This window comes from Notamacropus eugenii, chromosome 6 (genome assembly GCF_028372415.1).
Source record: "Notamacropus eugenii isolate mMacEug1 chromosome 6, mMacEug1.pri_v2, whole genome shotgun sequence".
NCBI classification, from domain to species: Eukaryota; Metazoa; Chordata; class Mammalia; order Diprotodontia; family Macropodidae; genus Notamacropus; species Notamacropus eugenii.
Genome location: NC_092877.1, coordinates 152,059,459 through 152,081,161, shown reverse-complemented (window position 1 = coordinate 152,081,161; position 21,703 = coordinate 152,059,459). Strand labels below are relative to the sequence as shown.

At 43.0% G+C, this 21,703-nt stretch overlaps 1 protein-coding gene across 1 annotated transcript; it reads left to right on the top strand.

Annotated features, from left to right (window-relative positions):
• The first annotated feature begins 10,566 nt into the window (after positions 1 to 10,566).
• Positions 10,567 to 21,353, top strand: SFRP2 (secreted frizzled related protein 2). The gene is made up of 3 exons (XM_072621305.1): positions 10,567 to 11,316; positions 14,026 to 14,106; positions 19,839 to 21,353. Exons 1-3 carry the CDS (start codon positions 10,815 to 10,817, stop codon positions 20,141 to 20,143), a joined length of 888 nt encoding a protein of 295 aa, XP_072477406.1. The 5' UTR covers positions 10,567 to 10,814; the 3' UTR covers positions 20,144 to 21,353.
• Positions 21,354 to 21,703: the final 350 nt, after the last annotated feature.

Sequence of the window (21,703 nt, the reverse complement as noted above, 5' to 3'; positions counted from 1 at the left end):
CCAATTAATGAACATCTTCATTGCTATGAATACATGTGAGACTATGTGTCTTTCCATTTTAATGGAGCCCTTTTAGCCCTGAAAATAAATGCATGAATGACTCCATTGATGGTCTCAAGCCCAATGCATGAATGTGAGTATAAGAACACATGTGCCCGCTTAGATCAGTCCCTATATTGAGAGAATCTGAACCATCTCCTTTCTGCTTTCCCAACCCAGAATAAAGCAAACAAGCCAGTTGCTAAAACATTGCTCCAAATACCTCTAGCCAGAATGATGGAATCCTTTCTTAAATCTAAGCTTGCCTCTAGGATTCTCACCAAAAAGACTATGTGTTTGTGTGTGGCATGTTCAGTAACTCAGATTCCATCTGTTGCTTTCAAGACAGTGGACTTTATTGTATTGACTTTGCTGTCTTATCTGATGGCAATAAATATCCTGTCCAGAGTAGAACACCAACTTCACCAGTGACCCCTGCTGCTTAAAACAGACAATGGAACATGTCCAGTCTAAGACACTCCACGGATCTCTTGCTGCGCTACCTGATTGTTTCTGTTACTTGCTGTTTCCATTCAGGATTCCCTCGAGTGTGCAGCAAGATGCTTCACTTAAACCTTAAAGAAAATTCAGAAGGGACAGATCAATGAAATAATAAACTGCCCAAACCCCAGAAAGAAACAGCAAGATAGGGGCTGGGGAGAGGTACAGGGCAAGAGAGAAAGAAGAACATTTAATGATTCAAAGTCTTGTTAGAGCCAGGAACTGAAGAATTACTGACCTATCACATATTCAAGACCTCAAGTAGGGGATGGTGATGGTGCCAGGTGCTACCAGCATGCAACAATCCTCATGTAGTAATCCTCTTTTAGAGGAATCTACTAAAAGACATTTCATCTTACAGAATATCTTGCAAGGAATACAAGAGTCTTTTTGAGGAGCGAAAGCCCAGGAAAGTAGGAATAGTACAGTTCAGTTGTTTGTCAAGTCTATGCTCTGCCCCACTCCTCAGTTTCCACCCTAGTCTTGTTCACCCCTGGAATTGCCCAGGTAAACAATTCCCAAAATTTTTCTTTGATGATGAAAAAAGCATAGCCTTAAGATCTGGAAGTCACCTTACAAGGTATCCTAGTTCAAGCCTTCATTTTACAGATGAGGAAACTGAGGCCCAAAGAAGATACAATGATTTGCCCAAGATCACAACAGAGCTAGATTCAAACCTAAATTCCGTGCTTCTGTATTCAAGGCTTTCAAAATTAGTCCCTAACTAGTTCCAACTAGAGACAAAAGTCTCCTAGTTTCACTTCCTTAGCTTGAGTTCTTTGGCATGAATGAAAAAATATTGTGTAAGTGTTTTCCTCTGCCCTACCTTCCACTTCCAAATGCCCATGCAAATTTAGTCATGCTTGTAATAGCAATTAAATGCTCTCTATCTGTAAAGTGCTCTCACACACTCTACCTTATGATCCCCATTTTACAGAGCAGGAAACTAAAGCTCAGAGAGAGGTTAAGTGACCTCCCCAAAGCTGGTAAACAGTACAGGCAGCACTTGACCCCAGAGATTCTGATTCTGAACCTCATGTTTCTTTCACTAAAATATACTGCCTCACCTTCCAGCTGGGGAGGGCTGGGGTTTTTTAGCTGAATTTCAAATGTGTGGATTTGCTGCTTCTGCCTTTCTTCATACTTGTCAGCTTTGCCTGGCCAACAGAACTGCTTTGAAATGATAGAAGAAGGAAAGAGAGAAAGGAAGGAAGGAAGGAAGGAAGGAAGGAAGGAAGGAAGGAAGGAAGGAAGGAAGGAAGGAAGGAAAGAAGGAAGGAAGGAAGGAAGGAAAGAAGAAAGGAAGGAAGGAAGGAAGGAAGGAAGGAAGGAAGGAAGGAAGGAAGGAAGGAAGGAAGGAAGGAAGGAAGGAAGAAAGGAAGAAAGGAAGGAAAGAAGAAAGGAAGAAAGGAAGGAAAGAAGAAAGGAAGAAAGGAAGGAAGGAAGGAGGAAAGAAAGAGGGAGGAATGAAATAGATAAAGATGACAGACAAATACATGCATCCATATATTCATTAAGCACTTATGTGCCAGACACTTTGTTAAGCACTAAGGATATAAATGCAAGAAAACAAGACTATTCTCAAGGAATTCAAATTCTAATAGAGGAAGGCAAAACATAATGAGGAGCTGGAAAATGGAGGCTGGGGCAGGGCAGTTGGTGATGGGATGGAGCAGGGAAGAGAGTTGAACTGAGCTGGAAGTGAAGACAGGCAATCCCAGGGACAGACTCACCAATTAGGAAAGCAAGTCTGAAGACAATTATTCCAGGGTGGTCAAGGCATCAGACAAGGAGGGAGAGCAGTCCAGAAAGAGCTAAAGTAGGAGAACCATAAAGGACAGATAGTCAGCTTCACAGAGTGCACAGTGTATCTTTGACACAAGCCACCTACTTACCTACCTATACTCTGACATCATCCTGGGGCAGGCACCTCATTCTTTCTCACAATTTGTTTTCCACAGCTGAGTTCCCTTGTGGGTCAGGAAGGATTGAAGGAGCCTTGTTTCCCACAAAAAGAACTCTCCTGTCACTTGTCCTCCTGGGAAACCCAATGCCCACAGCAGTCATTTGGGAAATCCTTGTCCTGAACCTTACCTAATCGAACATTCCATTTCATCCCCTTCTTGCTTTTCCCAATTCTCTCTTCTTCTCTCCCCTTCTTTCCTCTGAGTCCCCTCCCTTCTAACTCCAGCCTCCTCCCTTCAATTCCCCATCCTAGCCCTAAACCTTCCTCAATAAGGAATCTATCTTTTTTTATATAAGCAAAGGAGAAAAATATAATGTCTGGGGAACTGGATGGATGACAAGCCTGCCTCTCTCTGGACAGTGTCCTAGAATCAGGTGTGCGGGTCCTACAGAAAGAAGGAAGAATACATCAGCCAGGTATTTCAGCCTCTCCTAAGACAGAAGACAATTAATTGTTCAGTGCAAGCAATACATTGGACTGGATATGGTTATGAAGCCTGTCTTTCAAAGAGAAGAGATCCTCAGAGGAACCAGAGCCCTTTGATCTAGTGGTGACTCAAATTCATCTTTCTTTCTTCATGTTTCAAATAGAAATCCCAAAGTCCCCTTTAAATATGAGGATAAGTAAAAGAGTTGCATGCAAGAGTCCTGGGTTTGACATACAGTTAACCAATGAATCTTGCACTCTGACCCTGCTTTTCAAATGAAAAAGGCAGATTCCATCTCAAGATCAGAAATCTGTACTGAGAACCTTCGAGTGTCACTTACTTTGCTGACAATCCCACTTTTCAATGCCTTTCCAGAATTAATTGTTGTTTAGTCATTTTCAGTCATTTCCAACTCTTTGTGACCCCTTTTTGGGGTCTTCTTGGCAAAGATACTGGAATGGTCTGTCATTTCCTTTTCCAGCTCATTTTACAAATGAGGAAACTGAGGCAAACAGGTTAAGTGACTTGCCTGAGGACCACACAGCTAGGACCTAAGGCCAAATTTGAATTCAGGTCTTCCTGACCCCTGACCCAGCACCACCGATGTGCCCTCTAGAATTTATTCATTACAACAACCTAGGTCAAAAATAACTAATATCCTCACTGGACAAGAAGAAAAGTGAGGAAGGGAGAGTATAGCACAAGGTAGTTCCAAATAGCAATCAAATAACCAAGCAGGTGTCTGAATTGAGAAGTATAGCATATTTTGGGCCCCTTCCAAACTCAACGACAGCCAAATCTCAGGAAACACCACAAGGAAGAACACTGTCTTCTTTGTTAAATGCCCCACCATACACAGGCCAGATTCAGTTATGTGGCTGCACTCATCCCCATAAAAAGGCACTAATTCAGTAGATGGTATCAACTATGCAATACTGGAAATCACCAGCCAATTTGACCCTGTCCTTGGCAAATCTGAACAGTTTTCTGCACAGCCGAGAAGAAAGAAGGGGAAAAACTTACCAGCACACAACAGAATGAGTTCACAGAACAGAATGTGGTAGTGCTACCTGCAGAAATAAGGGAAATATATGGCTTCCAAAGCCTGCCCTTGGTTCTCACTTTTCCAGCAAAGGTGGATAAGTTAAGCAGAAATTTAGTACTCATCTACTTCATGACATATAAGGAAATTCTTGTCAAGAAACCTTTCTTTCTCAGGATCTGCTCTCACCTAGCTTCGGGAATGATGCTAAAGTGAGTTGATGAGACTTGACAACTTCTGTGAGTATTTGCATTTCCATAGGGGACTTGGAGTCCTAAAGATACCATGATAGCTCCTATCTCTTTCCCAAGGTCATTAGATAGGGTGGGGAGAGACAGGAAGGAAAAAACAATCAAGCTCCAGAACACCAGAGCACATTTTCACTGTAAGCAGTAATGGCCACTCTGAACATGCTCCATAAAAGAAGATGGCCTTCATACGTCTATGCTTAGAACATGGGCCAAGAGTACTTGGCTATACCAGTGTCCTGTAACACTCCTCCTAAGCCTTCCTGCATGCAAGCCCACCCCTCTACTTCTGCCCACTTCTATGCACCATGATCTACCTCTATGCACACCTGTGCCAAGAACCAAAGAAATTTATTTGTAATGATGCAACAACAGGTCAAGGGATTGGTATTTGGGGATAAGATGGGAAAGGCAGCCCTTGGGCAGTTAGTCAACAAGCATTTAAGAGTTTACTAGGTACCAAGCATTGTACTAAACTTCAAAAGGAAGGCAAAAATGCGGCCATTGAGGGAGAAAACATGCAAATAACTATTGTCTATAGAAGATATATATTTGGTGTAAATGGAAGGTCATCTCAGAAGGAAGGTAGTGGGGGCAGGGGAGAGAGGGAACTGAAAGACCTTCTGCAAGAGTCTTGAAGGAAAGCCAGGAGACAAAAGTGAGGAAAGAGAGCATTCCAAGCATGGGGGCAGCCATGGAAGAGAAGACAAATACAGCCTTGGAATCAGAGACAACTAGATCCAAGCTCCTGTTCTGACACAAGCTAACTGCATGACCCCATATAATGTCAGTGAGGAATTAAGGTGAGCCAGAGGCCCAACTTCCTTCCTTTGTATCTTCCATGTTATTGAGAAAAGATTTCAAGGCCCTCAACACTTTCCTCTTTCAAACACTTCTCTTCCTGCCTCATTCCATGCTCCTGTCTCTGTCTCTATCATTCTCTCATACATAAAAATCCCTAAACTTAATTAGGAGAGGGATGTGGGGGAGAGAATGACAGAGCGCATGTCAGATGGTGGCATCTTAACCATCCGCTCTTATGCCTAGAGCTCAGGTTTCCTCTCTGCTCCTTCCTGCAGTACGGAATGAGTCTGCTGGAGTTCACGAGGGAGGTCTAGTCTCCATCGAAGGCTGAGGTGTCGGCAGCAGGTCCACCACACCCCCAACCAGAGCAGATGCATTCTCAGGAGAGGAATTGGATGTCCCTGTTCTTCCTGATGCTAGAAGCACTGGATGTAGAAGAAAACAAAGCAGGAACCTGATTTCAAAGGGCCTGTATGTACCAAGATTGAGAAAGCTCTCTGGAGATGATCTTGGCACCCTCCTCCACAAAAGAAGATGAAATGTTTGGGGAGGTTTGGGAAGGAAGGGTTGGGACAGGGATGGTTTTATTTTTCCTTCTTTAAACTATCCCAGGTCCTGACTACAGGGGAAAAAACAGAGAACTACTGAATCTGGAGTAGGACCTTCTTCCCCTACCCCTACCCCAAGAAAGACTGGTGAGGAGTATGAGTATTCCTGTGTTATGTGGTAAGGTTTTTGTTCCTGATCATTTGGGATTTTAGGGAAGGGTAACTCGTTTTGTTGAAGCAATGACCCTTAGAACAGCTTCTCTTTAAGAAAGGTCTCCCCTAGGCAGCCTGAACCAGTCAAGTTAAACAGTGAAGAGTTCCCGGACCCCAGTTCTCCAATCCCTGCCTTTTTGGTGGCGTGGGGCATGTTCCTAGAAGATGGCCAGGTACTACTAGAGAGGTGTGTCAGTCCTCTGTGTGTGCAGAGGAAGTAGCTTAATTTTTTTTTTGTCTTAAATTCTTTTATCTGTTTAAAGATAGCTCTCACAAGAGACCTTTAAATGGGAAATTGAGAAGGGATTGCGATTGAAAGTCTGCTCTCGTGTAATTCACAGCAACGCACTGCAATTGTTCCCCTGTATGATGGGTCACTTAGAAACCTCTGACTGGACGTGGAATGATTGTGACTCGCTTATCCCAAAGAGGCTTATTAGAACCCGAAGAAAGAGACCTAGAACTAACCACGTTCCTTTTTGTAAGCATTTCAAAGGACAACCAGTTTCCAGGGACTTCCAGCTCTGTGGCTTTGTATCTTCCCTTTTTCTATCCTATACCGCAGACCCACTGAAAGTGTGAAATCGTGTGCGCGAGCGCCCGTGGCTCCCAGAGTGGAGGAGGATGGGAGGAGGAAAAGACAGGGCGCTGCCCTGAAAATCCACCCGTGTGCCTCAATCCTTAGAGACAGAAAGGAGTTCGCGCGCCTCCCGGTGGCCACTCAGAGCTGGAGCGGTGGGTGCACATGGGACTTTGCGCACTGGGGCCCGAGCCATCCGAGTAAGAAAAGACTAAAATTGGGAAGGCAAGGTTGGAAAAAGGTAGGTCGAAAAAGCGAGGTGTGGTGGAAGAAAGGGAGACAGGGAAGTTGTCTCCACTGGTGTCTGGAGGGGGAAGCTGGAGATACAAGCTTAAACTATGGTTATGTAGCTGAGCCTTGTGTTGACCCCATCTGAGAACTGTGAGGGGAAAGTGTCTGGGACAGTCTGTTCCTAGGTCATAAGCCTTTAGCTTGGACCCCAAACTTCTGACGGGGCATCGCTGAGATGTGATCAGTCATGTGAAGCTAAAGAGAGGTGGAGGGGAATTGGAAACCATGCCCCATTGGCTCCAGTTTTTCCCATTCCCTCCCCAGATCTGTGCCTTCTTAAGTACCTCCCCCAGGAGCGCAGACAGGTTATTCAGCCTGGAGAGGTGTGTTTCCATTTTGTGGGATAATCAGACTTTAATAGTTTGTGTTGTTTCAGGGAAATGGAGGGTAGGGACATTTATTTTCTCTTCTTAGTCAAATATATGCAGAGCCGCAAGAAACCCAAGTATTGATCCCTTGAGAGAAAGCAAAGTGTCTTCTGTCTCCCAGGGCACTCTGAGTATTATACCAAAAGGTATAGACCAATGGATTTTTAAGACTAAAAACACTAGCTCTAGGTCCCTGATCCCAGATATTTCTTTCTGCCTAGTAGTTTAGTAAAAGGAAGGAGCTTTGTATTATCTGGGGAACCTGGTGAGAGAAATCAGCCTTTGTTTCATTCCACTTTCCCCCTCCCCAGCTCCTCATTTTACATACTGCAATAAGTATACAAGGAGGGTCTTAGGAAAAACCCTGTGAGCCTTTGGAAAGACTCCCTGGAAAACCAATAGAACCTTTCAAGGCAATTCCTGGAAGTGATTATAGTTAGGAGGGGAGCAGATGACTGACTATCCACAAACCTACTGAAGATTTAGGCTTCTGTCAGAAAGGTCACAATCATCATCATCCTCGGTATCAACAAGCATTTATTAATCTCAGGCACTGTTCTAGGAGCTAGAGGAAGAGACAAAAATAAACAGCCCTTTCTTTGAAGAGTGTACATTCTTGGGGAAAACACTGTGTACATATACAAGAAAAGTTTAAAATCTATATACAAGTAAAAACTGGAGGGAAGCTGACATTCCTAACTAGGGTGGGGAAGGGGTGATCAGGAAAGGGCTCTTCTAGAGGGGAAGACAACCCAGCCACCACTCAGGTCTTCCCTTAGAAGCACTGGGTAGTAGCCAAATTGATTTTGAAAGAGGCAGCTAGGGATTCTATAAGAATTAAGGATTCTAAGGTCTAGAAGGGATAAGAAGTGAATTCAAGGCATGGACGGACAACAATGGTAGAGCTGAGAGAAACAAGTCCTGTATGAGGAAGAGTAAGTAGACTTATTGGATTGTATCCTTGAAGGAAAGTAATATCCCCATAAGTCTAGAAAAGAAGGCTGGAGCTAGAATGAGAAGGGTTCAAATGCTAGAGGCCCTTGTATTCCATCCTAGAGGCAACAGTGTTGAGCAGAGGCATGGCTTGGTCCTACTTGTGTTTTACGAAGATCCCTTTGGGGATCTTTGGTGTGGTTGGTGGATTGAAGAAGAGAGAGACCACCTGGGATTAGTGAAATAGTCCAGGTGAGAGAGAGTTGATGAGGTGGTGGCTCTTTAAGCAGAGAGTCTACCTTATAGGGTTTTTCAATTTAGAGAATACTTTTACAAACATTACAGAACAATAATCCTTCAATCCAGAAGAGAGATTTTCTACTCCAACTCTCTCCCTTCACAGATGAGAAAACTGAAACACAGAGAGGGTAAATAAATTGCCCAAAGTGGAACAGGTAGTACGTCACAAAGCCAAGGGTTCTCTGAGCCAAATCCAGTGAGGCTGACACAAAACCATGCTATGTCTCTGTGTGTATCATTTTATCTTCACAAGCAAAGAAATCATCAGATAAGGGTTACTATGCCCGATTTTACAGAAGCAGAAACTGACAAACAGAAATGACTTTCTCAGTCATAGTTCTGACTGAGTCGTTTAACTGGAACTAGAGCCCAGAACCATTGATGCCTAGTTAAAAACTCTATTCACTAAAACAGAAACTTGCTTTAAGTGCTTTCAATTCAATTTAACTTTTTTTTAATTAAGTAGAGAATTAAGTACACACTATGTGCAGGAGGCAGCCTCATATAATAGTGTATAAAAAAGATGGCCTTAGATCCAGAAGATCTGGGTTCACGTGTGACATATATTAGTTGTGGGACCACAGACAAGTGAATGTGTGCTCCAAGACAACTCTATAAGGCTGTACATTTCAGAACTGCTGACCATCTGCACTGATGTTGAGTTTCCACACCAAGAGATCCTCACTGCAAGGAAGTCACAGAAAGAAGAAAAAATAACATCAGCAGAGCAATGGTTATCAAAGTCTTTGCCCTGTTTTCTACTGGCTCAGTGGGAAACCTCTATGGTCTATAGGGTGTTCAATTAAATTGAACAAAATTTTTCAAGGACAGTGCTGTTTTAGGTTGATATTTAGTGTGTCACACCTGATCCCCCAACTTACAAGGGCATCTTAATTTTAGAACAATGGGCTTACATCTGATGCTCAATGACTCTCTACAAGGTTATTCAGTTGATGAGCAGAAAAACAAACTCAAGAAGAAAAATCACTTTTAAAGAGGTAGTAAAATTTTGTTATTGGAAAGAGTGCCTAGGTTATAGAGAAAATGATCTCCCTTTTCAAACTTCAGGTGGTCTGTGGAGATTCTTCCCGAACCAGTAGAAGTGTCCTCCTTTTTGTGGAAGAGGTAGAGCAAGCTGGGGAGAACCTCGCCTGCAAAGTATGAAAAAGGAATACTAATGATGACAGTCAGAGCTGGAAGGATTTCGAGTCGTCACGCTGGTACTCGAATACAGACCCACAAATCTAGTATTCTGGCCACTAATGGTGGTGATGACAGTGGGTATTCCATTCCCCACGATAATCCGTTTTCTGAACTTAGCCTCAAAGGACTTGAGTTCAAATTCTGACTTTTTCCACTTCAAGTTATTTCATCTCTGTCAGTTTTCTTCTCTGTAAAATTTAGGGGTTGGACTAGATGACGTCTAAAATACCTTCCCGCACTCACTTTATGACCATATGTACTAATCAAGACAATCACAGAGATTTTTCAGTAAGAAGTATGAGGGGGAGGGAGGGGCGGATTAACTCTTTGACCACAGTCTGACAGCAGCGCTCTTTACTTTAGAGAACCATAGAAGGAGCTGCAGCATCCTCCTGAGTTGGGCTGGGCTGGGCCAGACGGAGCTGTGCAGAAAGACCAGGAGTCTGAGCTAGGCTGGACAAAGCAGCACCTCTCCTCCCCTCCAGCCGCTCTCAGTCTGGGGGTGGTGGGAGCTGCTCAGATCCTTCAAAACCAATGCGCTATCCCCAGAAGAAAAAAAAATCCCTCCTTGCCACCCAGGTTTGAGCGGAGACAGAGGCTCGCCCTTTGCTTGTGGGGTGGGGGAGGGGGGAGGGCAGAAACGGATTCAGCCTTGGTGACCCCGGCGGTGCGGGGCCGCTTTCCTTGCAAAAAGCTCCCGGGAAGGGCGGCGGGCTCCGCGCGCTCTGTCCGCCTCCTGGGAACACTGAGGACCGCAGCGCGCGCTCTCCGTCACCTAGCTCTTTGTTCGGGGGGCTTGCGCTTAAAGTGAGGTCGGCTGTTTGTTTGCAACAATTATAAAACAAGCGCTTTGGGTAGTGCTTTGGGTGGTTGGGGCAAAGGGGTGGGGAGCAGGGGGGGCGTTAAAAATGTCCAGCCAGGGGAAGAGGGGGTAGAGAAATCCCTTCCCATCGCCCTCCCCACCCCCAAGAAAAGCAGCCCGAGGAGTAGTGACCAATCCTCCTCGGATTACCATCGAAGGCTCCTCCCTTTCTCCCCTCCCCACCTCGATTTGCATAAAAAAGCCAGGAAAGCTTGTTTGGCCCCTAGCACCCGATCGGCGGCCGCCCCCCGTTCCCAGCCCCAGCTGAATGAGGGCTAGGGAGGCCCCCGGAGCGCCCCTCGCTGTCTCTTTCTCCGCGCCCCTGCCCACCCTCCCGCTCCTCCTCCCCCCTGCCACTGCCTAGTTTCTTGACTGTGACCAGCGGCGCGGAGAGCTCGGTCGAGGGGGCGGGGGGACGTGGGGCTGCTCAGGAGGTCGCGGTTGCTTTCCCCCCTTGCTAGCTCCCTCTCCGAGGCTGAGTGGCCCAAGATGCCTCAGGGGCCCGGCTCTCTGCTCCTGCTCTTCCTCGCGTGCCACTGCTGCCTGGGCTCCGCTCGGGGGCTCTTCCTCTTCGGGCAGCCCGATTTCTCCTACAAGAGAAGCAATTGCAAGCCCATCCCCGCCAACCTGCAGCTGTGCCACGGCATCGAGTACCAGAACATGCGGCTGCCCAACCTCCTGGGCCACGAGACCATGAAGGAGGTGTTGGAGCAGGCGGGCGCCTGGATCCCGCTCGTCATGAAGCAGTGCCACCCGGACACCAAGAAGTTCCTCTGCTCTCTCTTCGCCCCGGTCTGCCTCGATGACCTGGACGAGACCATTCAGCCCTGCCATTCGCTGTGCGTGCAGGTGAAAGACCGCTGCGCCCCGGTCATGTCGGCCTTCGGTTTTCCCTGGCCCGACATGCTGGAATGTGACCGCTTCCCTCTGGACAACGACCTCTGCATCCCTCTGGCCAGCAGCGACCACCTCTTGCTGGCCACTGAGGAAGGTAAGAGCCCCGCCCCCCGAAGTTGTCCCCAAGAGATGAGAAGGCGGCGCAACTCACGCCGCAAGCTCCCAGACCTTCTGCGCCTTCCCCCTCTCTCCTCTAGTACAGTCCACCAGGGAATCGGGGTCAGGCTGCTCCGCTGGACCCGGGACAACGCTTCCCACCGACCCCAAATAACCTGATTGAGGACCAGACCAGCCGAAGTTCTCACTTCTCACTTGGTAGACGTGACCCTGTGATTTTCCCTAGCCACGAAGCATAAAGTAAGAGGGTTATAGGTGCTACCGTCCCCCCTTCCCATTCCGTGTGGGAATGGGAAGGCAGGGAGGAAGGAAGGAAGGAAGGAAGGAAGGAAGGAAGGAAGGAAGGAAGGAAGGAAGGAAGGAAGGAAGGAAGAAAGGAAGGAAGGAAGGAAGGAAGGAAGGAAGGAAGGAAGGAAGATCAGAGGCTTCCACAGGTGTTTACTGTCAATGCAATATTGCCATCGGTTATAATTGCATTCCCCATCCCAAAATCTGCAGAAGAAAATATTCAGCTAGATTTTACCTTAACGGGCACTTTTTTGTCCATTTCTAATTTATATCATGGAAACAAAGTCAGAAATTACTCCCTGCAGGAAGCTCAGAAGAGGGCATGTTAGCCATTCATTGCATTCAAGTTAATTTTCCTACAGAGGAGCAATAGGAAGAAGGAGATGGGGAAGATGCATGGTGTCTGGGTACAAGAAGAAATATGTGAAGAGGGCACAAAGGAGTCTCCAGGGAATAATCTTCCTACCACTATCTGCTTTTATCTGAGGGCTGGTTTTAATTAACTGGGGAAAATCATGCAAAAGAGAGTTTCCCAAGTTTTTAAAAACAGGGGGGAAAAGTTCCTGTACAGAAACCATCAAAGCAATGAAAACCTCATGGGCTCTTGATATTTTTCCCAAAAGGAAAAAATATACAATGTGCCTGAACTGATTTGGGTTCCTTATGGGATGGCAAGGGGACTCCCTAATCCCTTTCAGGGCGTTCAGCAGGATCTCCTTTTTCAATCTCTAATTGCTTTCTACAGCCATCATTAGTTAAAGAAAATGCAAAGCTGCTTAGCAGTGTTTCCTGGCATGCATTGGGAGTTTGCAATCATCTTATTGGTTAGATTTCTAATTTACTGCAAATGTTTGGCATTTTTCAAGCATTTGTCCAACATATACCATAGACCAACCAATGCAGGTTAGTAACATTTTATATACATTCCTAGAGCTTTAATGGAAATGTTGTGGTTCCTTCTGTTGCTTTTGGTTCGGATTACTTACACTCTCTCCCTCCATGTTTTAGGTTATCCATTGCTCCACAAAGGACTTTTTTGCCTTCCAAAAATGAAGTTTACATGCTCAGATATTTGCTCTTTGCCATGTATGTAGCTAACATAATAAAGGATCATAAGCAGTCTCTGCCTCGTAGGACCCACAAACAGCTTCTTAAAAGAAAGCTCAAGTGTGCATTAATGACAATCATCCAATTCAGCTTAGTCTTCAGAGACACTGTGAATAAATAAATACAATATAAAATGGCAGTGCCTGGAGGAGAAATTATTGCCTTGGTTTAAAAACAAAAAAAACGGTAGCTTAGCTGCCCCAAATGCTTTTCTTAGGACAGAAAGTTCCAAATCCTCTCCTAGAATAGATAAAGCACTGGGTATGCTCATGACACCCCCACAAAAATGTTCAGTCTTGAAGACAAGAGATTGGTTACACAGCCCACCTTGCTTATCTTTGGATGGAGTCTCTATTTAGTAGTTGTTCAAGTATGAGTGAGTGAGAGAGAAACAAAAGAAAGAGAACTATTCTGAAGAACTCTTAGAATATGAAGTAGCAAGTACCAGGCTGGCTACATGTGCAAGGTAATGCAGAATCAGTTCCAATATGGTAATGTAATTAAGTACAACCCTCCCACAAAGTCCTAGGTATTCATCGATCAAATAGTCTCCATGATGGAATTGCTCAAACATTAACCCAATATTTCAGCCATCAAAATATCTTGGAATTTTTCACTTGAAACTCTGGGCTCTGTTGATCTAGAAGGAAAAATCTAGCTCTACCAGCATCCTTCCCCCTCTCCCTCCAGCAGGAGGGAAGAGAAGACTGGGGAGGGAGGCTTGGGCTTTTGGCAAATTTGTGGTCAGGAAATAAAGCCAAAAGATTCTTTGTTTCATTGTTGTTTCCTCTGAGCTGTCCAGGAAAAAAACCCTGCTTCTTCATGACATGGACTTTGAAGACAAAGGTCTTTGCAGAAATACGTTATGTCAAGAGATGGTCTCAGAGACTTTGCATACAAAAAGAGCCAAAATCAGTTCAGGTCTATGTTGTGGTTATGGGGGACTGTGCACAGACTCCCAATCTTGCCCTCTAGAGATGAAATTTTTACTTTCCATTCATTAGCCATTCATTGGAAGAACCTATTACACTCCTCCAGAATGTAATGGACCAAAAAGGGGGCTTTTAGTCCCCTAGAAACAAATGGTTCCCCTCCTTTTATAAAAAAGATAATATTTACCCAGCAAGCAGTCACAACCTTAAAGGAAGGTGTGAGCTAAGTTACTGAGGGAAGCCTTGTAGACTTCTCCAACTGATGACTGGAGAAGTGACCATTCCTTTTAAAGTTACCCAACGCCACCTGCTGTTCCCTTTTAACCAAACCTACTCAACCCCATTTTCCCCATTTCTAGCTCCTAAGGTGTGTGAAGCCTGCAAAAACAGAAACGATGATGACAACGACATTATGGAGACCCTTTGCAAAAATGACTTTGGTAAGTGGAAACAGGAGCTCCCGCAAATCATTTCACGCTTTGAAAGTTTTATCAAAGGTTGTTACTGGAAGTAGCTATGTAATATGTTTTCACCAGTCATTCGACAATTACCACTCATTTCCTTCTCATCACTTAAAGAATATTGTATTAAGTTTTATCCACACAGATGTAATACATTTTCCATGAAAGTACAGTCAGGTCTTTATTACCTCTGTGTACATTATCTATTTTGCTTTTTGGTTTTAATCCCACATTAATTCATTAATATTTCCCTGTTCCCAAGAATAAGAAAGGTAGGGCCATTCTTCTCTGGTCAGTTGATGCCTGTCAAGGTAATGCAAACTAAAATAATTAGTAAAATTTAGTAAAAATTAGTAACATTTCATCAGGTAGTGGAATGGAAAGTGATTTGAAGTCAGAAGAACTGGGTTTAAACCAAGGTTCTGCCACTTGCTACCTTTGTAACTTTAGGCAAGTCTTTCCATCTTTCCCAGCCTCAGTTTCCTCATCTGTAAAATGAGGGATGGGGGACTAGATGATCACTAAGGTCCCTTCCAGCTCTAAAATATTATGATCCTCAGTAAATCTGCTACCAAAAAGAATCATAATTCACTCCAAAGCCAAATACATTATTTTGGACTCTACTGGGGAGGATTATCATCATCTATGTCCCCCTTTTTCCCCTGCCTCTTGCCATAATGAAAGAGTTAAGAATTGTGTGTATGGTAAATCTGTTTTTAAAATAATTAAATTCTGTGTTTAATTATCAGAATGAGTCATATGACAAGGGTATTTATAATCTCTTGTAGAGAAACATAATAAGCAGACCTTAAAAATCCATACAATTTAGCTATAAGAATCCCTCTTATTTAGATGGTATTAATGTAATCTGAAGCATTTTTAAATAAAAATTTAAAATATTCACTTTAGGAACATGCAATAGAGGTACCACTCTATCAAGGTTTTGGGAAACAATTAATAGCCTCCCAATTGTACTTTGGTTGGTATTACTATAAGGGAAAGGGATTTGGAGAATTACTTCCAAATTCACATAGGATCATAGGATCTAGAGCTAGAAAGGATTAGGATCTAGAGCTAGAAGGCATCTAGTCCAGCTTCCCTAATTTTACAGATAAGGAAAGCGAGGTCCAAGAAGATTCAGTGATGTGCTCCAGTTCACATTAATAGTATATAGCCACCAATGAAGCATTACCCCCTAGGGGAGAAGATATAACTGGAAAAGATTGTATAATAGATATTAGATCATAACTTCAGGATGGATGGACTTTCAAATGGATTGAAAACTTAACTTTGCTTCCTATGAACTCAACCTCCTACTCTTATATTCCAAGGCCAGTTAACCATCTAGCTTCGAGTCATCCAAGGTGTCCCCAACATAATTTTTTTTAAATTTATAAAACACTAATCTGTGCATAGTTTTGTAATATCTTGGAAATAAAACAAGATAAACAGAGATGGCCCCTGCTCTTTACCACCTAAACAATCCCCTATTTCCATCCCTGATGCTTCCTGAAATAAATAGACCATGTCAGACACATAAAGGATTTGTACGTACTTATAATCACTGCTACTTAAGGAGGTATCCTATACTGATTGAAGAAAATCATGTTTCCAACTCTTTCTCCATCTGTCCTCATTTCCCAGTTTGGGAGGAATGGTCATCAGCTCCCCCAACAATCTGGTCTCCCATCAGTCAAAGGGTCTCTAAAAATATGTGCTTCAAGCCGTGTTCTTTCCAAAGCCTCATGCTGAGTGAATCTTCTCCAAGCCTAAGTCCCTAGCTTAAAGTGGGCTAGCAAAATACACAGAAATTCAGCTGGCATCACCACCATCACCTTTAACCTCAGTGGCACCTGCCTGGGTGAAAAGGTACACAAATAACTATTTCACTTGCTAGAAGAAGGTCAATCACTCCACAGCTTTGAGGTTGGAATGGAATCCCAGCTGACAAGGAAGGGTAGCAAGAGGAAGAGGCAGAGATGTCTTAGTTATGTTCCTATGATAGCTAAGCATGAATCTAAAGTGTCACACAGCATGTTAGTATATCAGACAGCTGATTTCACATCACTAAGATATAGAGTCCTGCCTTCCTTGTTTTGAGGTGCTTAAAAATGTCTTGACAATTAAGCTTTCCAAAAACAGAATGGGCTGCCTCTCCACCACTGAAAACATTCAGTTAGAGTGTGCATCACATCTCTTTGGGGTGATACTGCTGTATTTAGAAAATACTGCTGTTTGGGTATTAGATGGTATTTAAGGGCCCATCTGATTCTAAAGTACTTGTGATTTGGTGAAAATCATAAATTCTCAACCTTCCAAATTCCTAAATGGTCATTATTAAGATTGAAAAATGAATGTTCCAAAAAATCACTGGAAGTTCTTTAAAGCGCTATCTCAAGTTACATGCTAAGGTAGGTACCTCATTATAAGGGATTAGGGCACCATAATGAGTTTCTTCCAGGAATTGATGTCCCTTTGGACAACATCCAAAACATACTTTTGGTATGGAATTCCACCCTATAGCAGGTTGCCCTTTATAGATGATCTCCAATATATTTCACTTTGGAATACAGTCACTCACACTTCCAGAACCATGGGATAGAGTAAAAAGCAAAGAGCTTTCAAGTCACTATGGATTAGCCACAAAGCAGATTGAGAGTTAACTATATAATGAATGTAAAATAGGCCTTGCTGTCATGAATGAGTCAATAATCTAGAGAAGTGTTTTCCCCCTCAACTGATATTACAGGGGAAATTTTTAAAAAAGAAAGAAAAAATGTAAGATATATAAGGTATTGTACTCTTTTTTTTTCTCTTTCCATCCAAAAAGATACTAACAATATAGATGCCTGAATGTGGAAGGAGAAAAATCACTTCCCCCCAACTCTTTATACAGAATAGCCAGTATATTTGGCCTAATCCTGGATAAATTCTGTCTTCGAGTCAAATACTTTTATTCAGGGCTTGGCTTTGCCAATTAATCTTATGTGAACCCAGACAAATCACCTAAACACTCTGAGCCAAAATTTGCCTTCTATGCAAAATGTCCATCATAATACCTGCCCAGCCAAACGTACAGCATTGTTGGGAGTGTCAAGAGAGATAATTTACTTTAAAACATTAAGCAAATGCAAGAGATGATGATAGCACAGCATGGCAGGGAAATAATTTTCCATGCCTACCTACCTGCAACAGGAATGCAGACCTGTTGACTCTTTTCATAGTAGGAATCATGGAGTTAAAACTAAACATAGCTTTTTTGACCATTTTGTTTTGCATTTTGCATGGTTCTCTATGCTGATAAATAGCTTTTCAATCATTCCCTCCTCCACAATCATCTTTCTGGTGTCACCCATTCAAGTAGATGAGGAAGGTAAACCTTGCAGCAAAGATCAGAATATTCCTTCCCTTCCATCTGAGCCAGGAGATTTTCTTCTCACTATGCTCTATAGCACAAATTCTGGGGGAGAACAATGAAGGGGCTGAGAGGAAAGAGAAAGAAGTGGAAATGATACATTTTCTTCATTTTAATTTACCCTAGAAAGCATACGCCCCTTCTCCAATATGGCACTAAGACATAAATATTTTTAAAGTCCTGCACTTTAAAATCAGAGATCCATTTGAGACTTTCACTCCTGCATATTTCTTCCTCTCACCTCCATTGGATATGTACTACAGGGAATAACCCTGCCTTTTTATCACATTTTTCATCCATACCAGAAACTTTCCAAGGGAAAAAAATAAGATCCATTATTATTTAGAATTTCCTATATTTTTCTCAATTCCAAAGTCAGTGAGTTCCCTGGGAAATCTGGGTGGCAAAGTGTAAGAGGTGAGAGATGTAGGAACAATCCTTCTGATGCTGACTCCTTTTCTTCATGATGCTCAAGTTAGTTCAAACTTTATCTTCCCTCTGTTGTCAGCCCTAAAGCAAAAAGCAGGGAGATACAAGAGACAGCAGGAAGAGTTGGCCAATGCTATTTCCATTCCCTTTTAAAAGACACAATACAACATCACCACTATGTTTAGATTGTTTTTCCATGACTTAAGTCTCATAAGTGCTGAAGATTTGGTCTTGTAGTTTGAGTGCAGGCAAAACCCCACGCAGAAGTTACACAGGCCCCAACATTGCTCAGTTGAATGCTTGCCACTTCTTAGAAGCTGTGAGATCATAGAATTGTGAGTTTAGAGCAAGAAGAGATCTTAGAAGTCATGAGTCCCTCATTTTACAGATGAGGAAACCAAGGCCCAGAGAGAAGTAAAGTGACTCACACAAGTAGGAAATGAGAGAACCAGGATTGGAGTCCTTTGGCTGCAAATCCAGTACCTTCTCCATTTCAACACGCTTCCTTCCATATTCAGAGTTTATGCAAACTCTTTAGAAGTTAAAAAAAAAAATCCTACAGTAATTAAATGGAAAAATTGTAAGCCTTATACTCAGATACTCCAAAGAATGAAATTTCTGGTTGTCCAAGGATCTTCCTGTACCCTGACACCAGATTCACCTCCATCAGTCCTAAGATTGATTTTAAAAAATAGTAATGATAGTTATATGATATTTGTTACAATAGTTAATGCTGAGATTAAAATTAAGTAATTTAACTCTTTCTCCAGAGACAATGTAGTATCATGGAATGAACATTGAACTGGAGGTCAAAAAGCTGAGAGTCTAATTCCAGCTCTACTATTAACTAGTGCCATGACTTGACCCATGTGATCCTCAGTTTCCGCATCTATGAAGAACAAAATAGCTGAGCCAGGCTAGAGTATCTCTAAGACCTTTTTCAGCTCTACCATTCCTTACTTTCTCTGCTTTTATGGAGTCTTGAACTCTAATTACAGCTGATACGTTTGTAGTTGGTTTTTTTGGTCCGTAGGAATCCTGTTCATAACTGTAAAATGTGTCTTTTATAGCAAACCACTTACTTTTAGTCTTAGCAGTCTAATGAGTTTACTTATCCATCTTTGGAAATGGTACATATATGATCTGTAAGTGCCTTGGCTAAGCCAGTGATAGCATATGACGATGAGGTATTCGGAGAAACCCTTTTACAGTTAAACATGTTGTGCTCTTAAAAAGAGCCTTGCATGGGATTTTCCCCCTCCTAGTTACTTTACCAAATCAAATGCAGCTGTGAGATCAATTCCCTTTCCCTGTAATCTGTCCTTTAGAAAACAATGATTGTGTAATACAATTTCCTTACAGGTTTGTCCAAAAACCTCTCCAACGTAATAAATTGAGTTTAAAGTTTACAGCCACAGTAAGGATCACATTTCACCTAAGAGTCAGACGTTTCTTTTCATACTGAAGTTTCCAATAGGGGAAGTCAATTGTTGGGCATGTACCACATACACTCTACATACAAACACATGCACTCTGGGGCCTTTTTTTGGAAGTACTAGGAAACTAGGAGAGAAGTTAATTGAGTCCCAGAAAGAAAAAAAAAATAAAGGGAAGGGGAGGGAGTGGGGAGGAAGGGATGGTTGATTTGAAGCAAAATGCCTGGCAAGGCCTTTGAGTCTATAGAAATGAAGCCACCTGCTGCCTGCCTCCCATCCTGCTGTCCTCTGACAGTTTCATTAGCTTCCATGGAAGCCTGCAGTCCCTCCCTCCTCTAGGTTGTGTTGTTGTGCACGAATGGAAGGGAGAAAGGATCTCTTTCTCTCACATACTCCATCTTACTAACCCTGACCCACTCTATTCCCTTTAGCTCTGAAGATCAAAGTGAAAGAGATAACTTATATCAACCGAGACACCAAGATCATCCTGGAAACAAAAAGCAAAACTATTTACAAGCTGAACGGAGTGTCCGAGCGGGATCTGAAGAAATCCGTGTTGTGGCTCAAAGACAGCCTGCAGTGTACCTGTGAGGAGATGAATGACATCAATGCCCCCTACCTGGTCATGGGACAGAAGCAGGGTGGGGAGCTGGTGATCACCTCCGTGAAGCGGTGGCAGAAAGGGCAGCGAGAGTTTAAGCGAATCTCCCGCAGCATCCGCAAGCTCCAGTGCTAAGCCTTCACGTCTGCCTGGATTCCCTGCCTGACACATCCCGGTGGTTCTGCTCCCAGCCAGGCTGAGCATGTCCACCAGGGACTCCTTCCTCTCACTTAACAAGCCTCCACACCTAGCCCTACACTCTCCACTGCCTTTTGCACCTTCTCACCCCAGAATTTCCTGAGTTTTGAAATTCCCAGGAAGCCTGGGGAATAGAGAGCTATTTTTCACTTAAAAGAAAAAGGAAGATAGAAAAAAAAAACACCCAAATCTTATGTGTATATATTAAAATTGTAATAAAAAATCATGGATATTTTTATGAAATATTAAAATAGCTTGCTTTAGGCTAGTCTTGGATAGGGGGAAATGTGGATCAGGCATGATGACGCACACCTTGTAATCTCTGCTTCCAGGGAGGCTGAGGATGGTGGGTCACCTGAGCTCGGGAGTTCTGAGTTAGAATAGGACCAAAGCCTTACCCAGTGTCCCAAACTAAGTCCAGCAGCGCACCACCAAGCTGCCTGAGGAAGAGTGAAACAGCCTGCACTGCAAACACAGCAGGTCAGAGTTTTTCTGTTGATCAGTTATGGGATCAAGCCAGAGCGTGTCCATTGCATTTTCAACCGGGTCAAGATAAGGAAACTCAGTCTCCATTAAAAAATAACACAACTTGGGCCTAAAATCTTTTCCTTCCTTTTTTGCAACATCTAGTTTTTATTTGTCACTTACAATGCAGTAACGTGCCTAATGCTTCACAGTTCTATATAACCAGTCTCTATTGTGTATAACAAACTAGGTTGAGATAGAGCTGGCTGTTATCTCAACCCCTTGCTCTCCTTCGCTCAGGCCTGGCTCTTGGGGGCTGAGCTCTTCAACATTCATCTGTTATTATTCCATCACAGTTGGAAAATTATGGCTCTTGTATGTGGCATTCCATTTCCAGGTACAGGACTGGGTTTGATAAAAAACACATTAATTCATGTTCTTAGCATGTTTCCTTCCAATAAAAGGCAAAACAGATTAACAGTATTATAACTGACTACAACATTAAACTTTAAAAAAATTAATTTTACTTAATTTTACAATTAAAGCATTTGTAGCCTGCCTGTAATATACATAGTGATTTACCCAAAAGAGTTGTAAAATATTGCTTTAACCAACACTGTAAATATCTCAGATAAACACTATATTCTTGTATATAAACTTTACACCATGTTTTACCCTTTCATTGTCTTCTAATTTGTCCTGGAATGTCTTTTAATAGGAGGGACTGGAAAAGGAGCAGCACAGAGCTTGACTACCCAACCTTTCAACCATTTAAAATGTTTGTGTCTGTCCTGTTTTCTCACTGTCAGTCTCTTAGGTAACACACTTGGCGCATCTTAGGGCCAGAACATCCATAAGGCACAAATGCTCATGGCGTACAAAGAACAACAAATAGTCATGGGCCTACAGGTGCCTTAATGCAATCCATAGGATCATCAATTTAAAGTCATTTTAGCCAATCTGAGATCTGCAACTTTTTTATGTTTTGATTAACTGTTTCAATAAAATTGGTTTCATTTGCAATCCTATGCA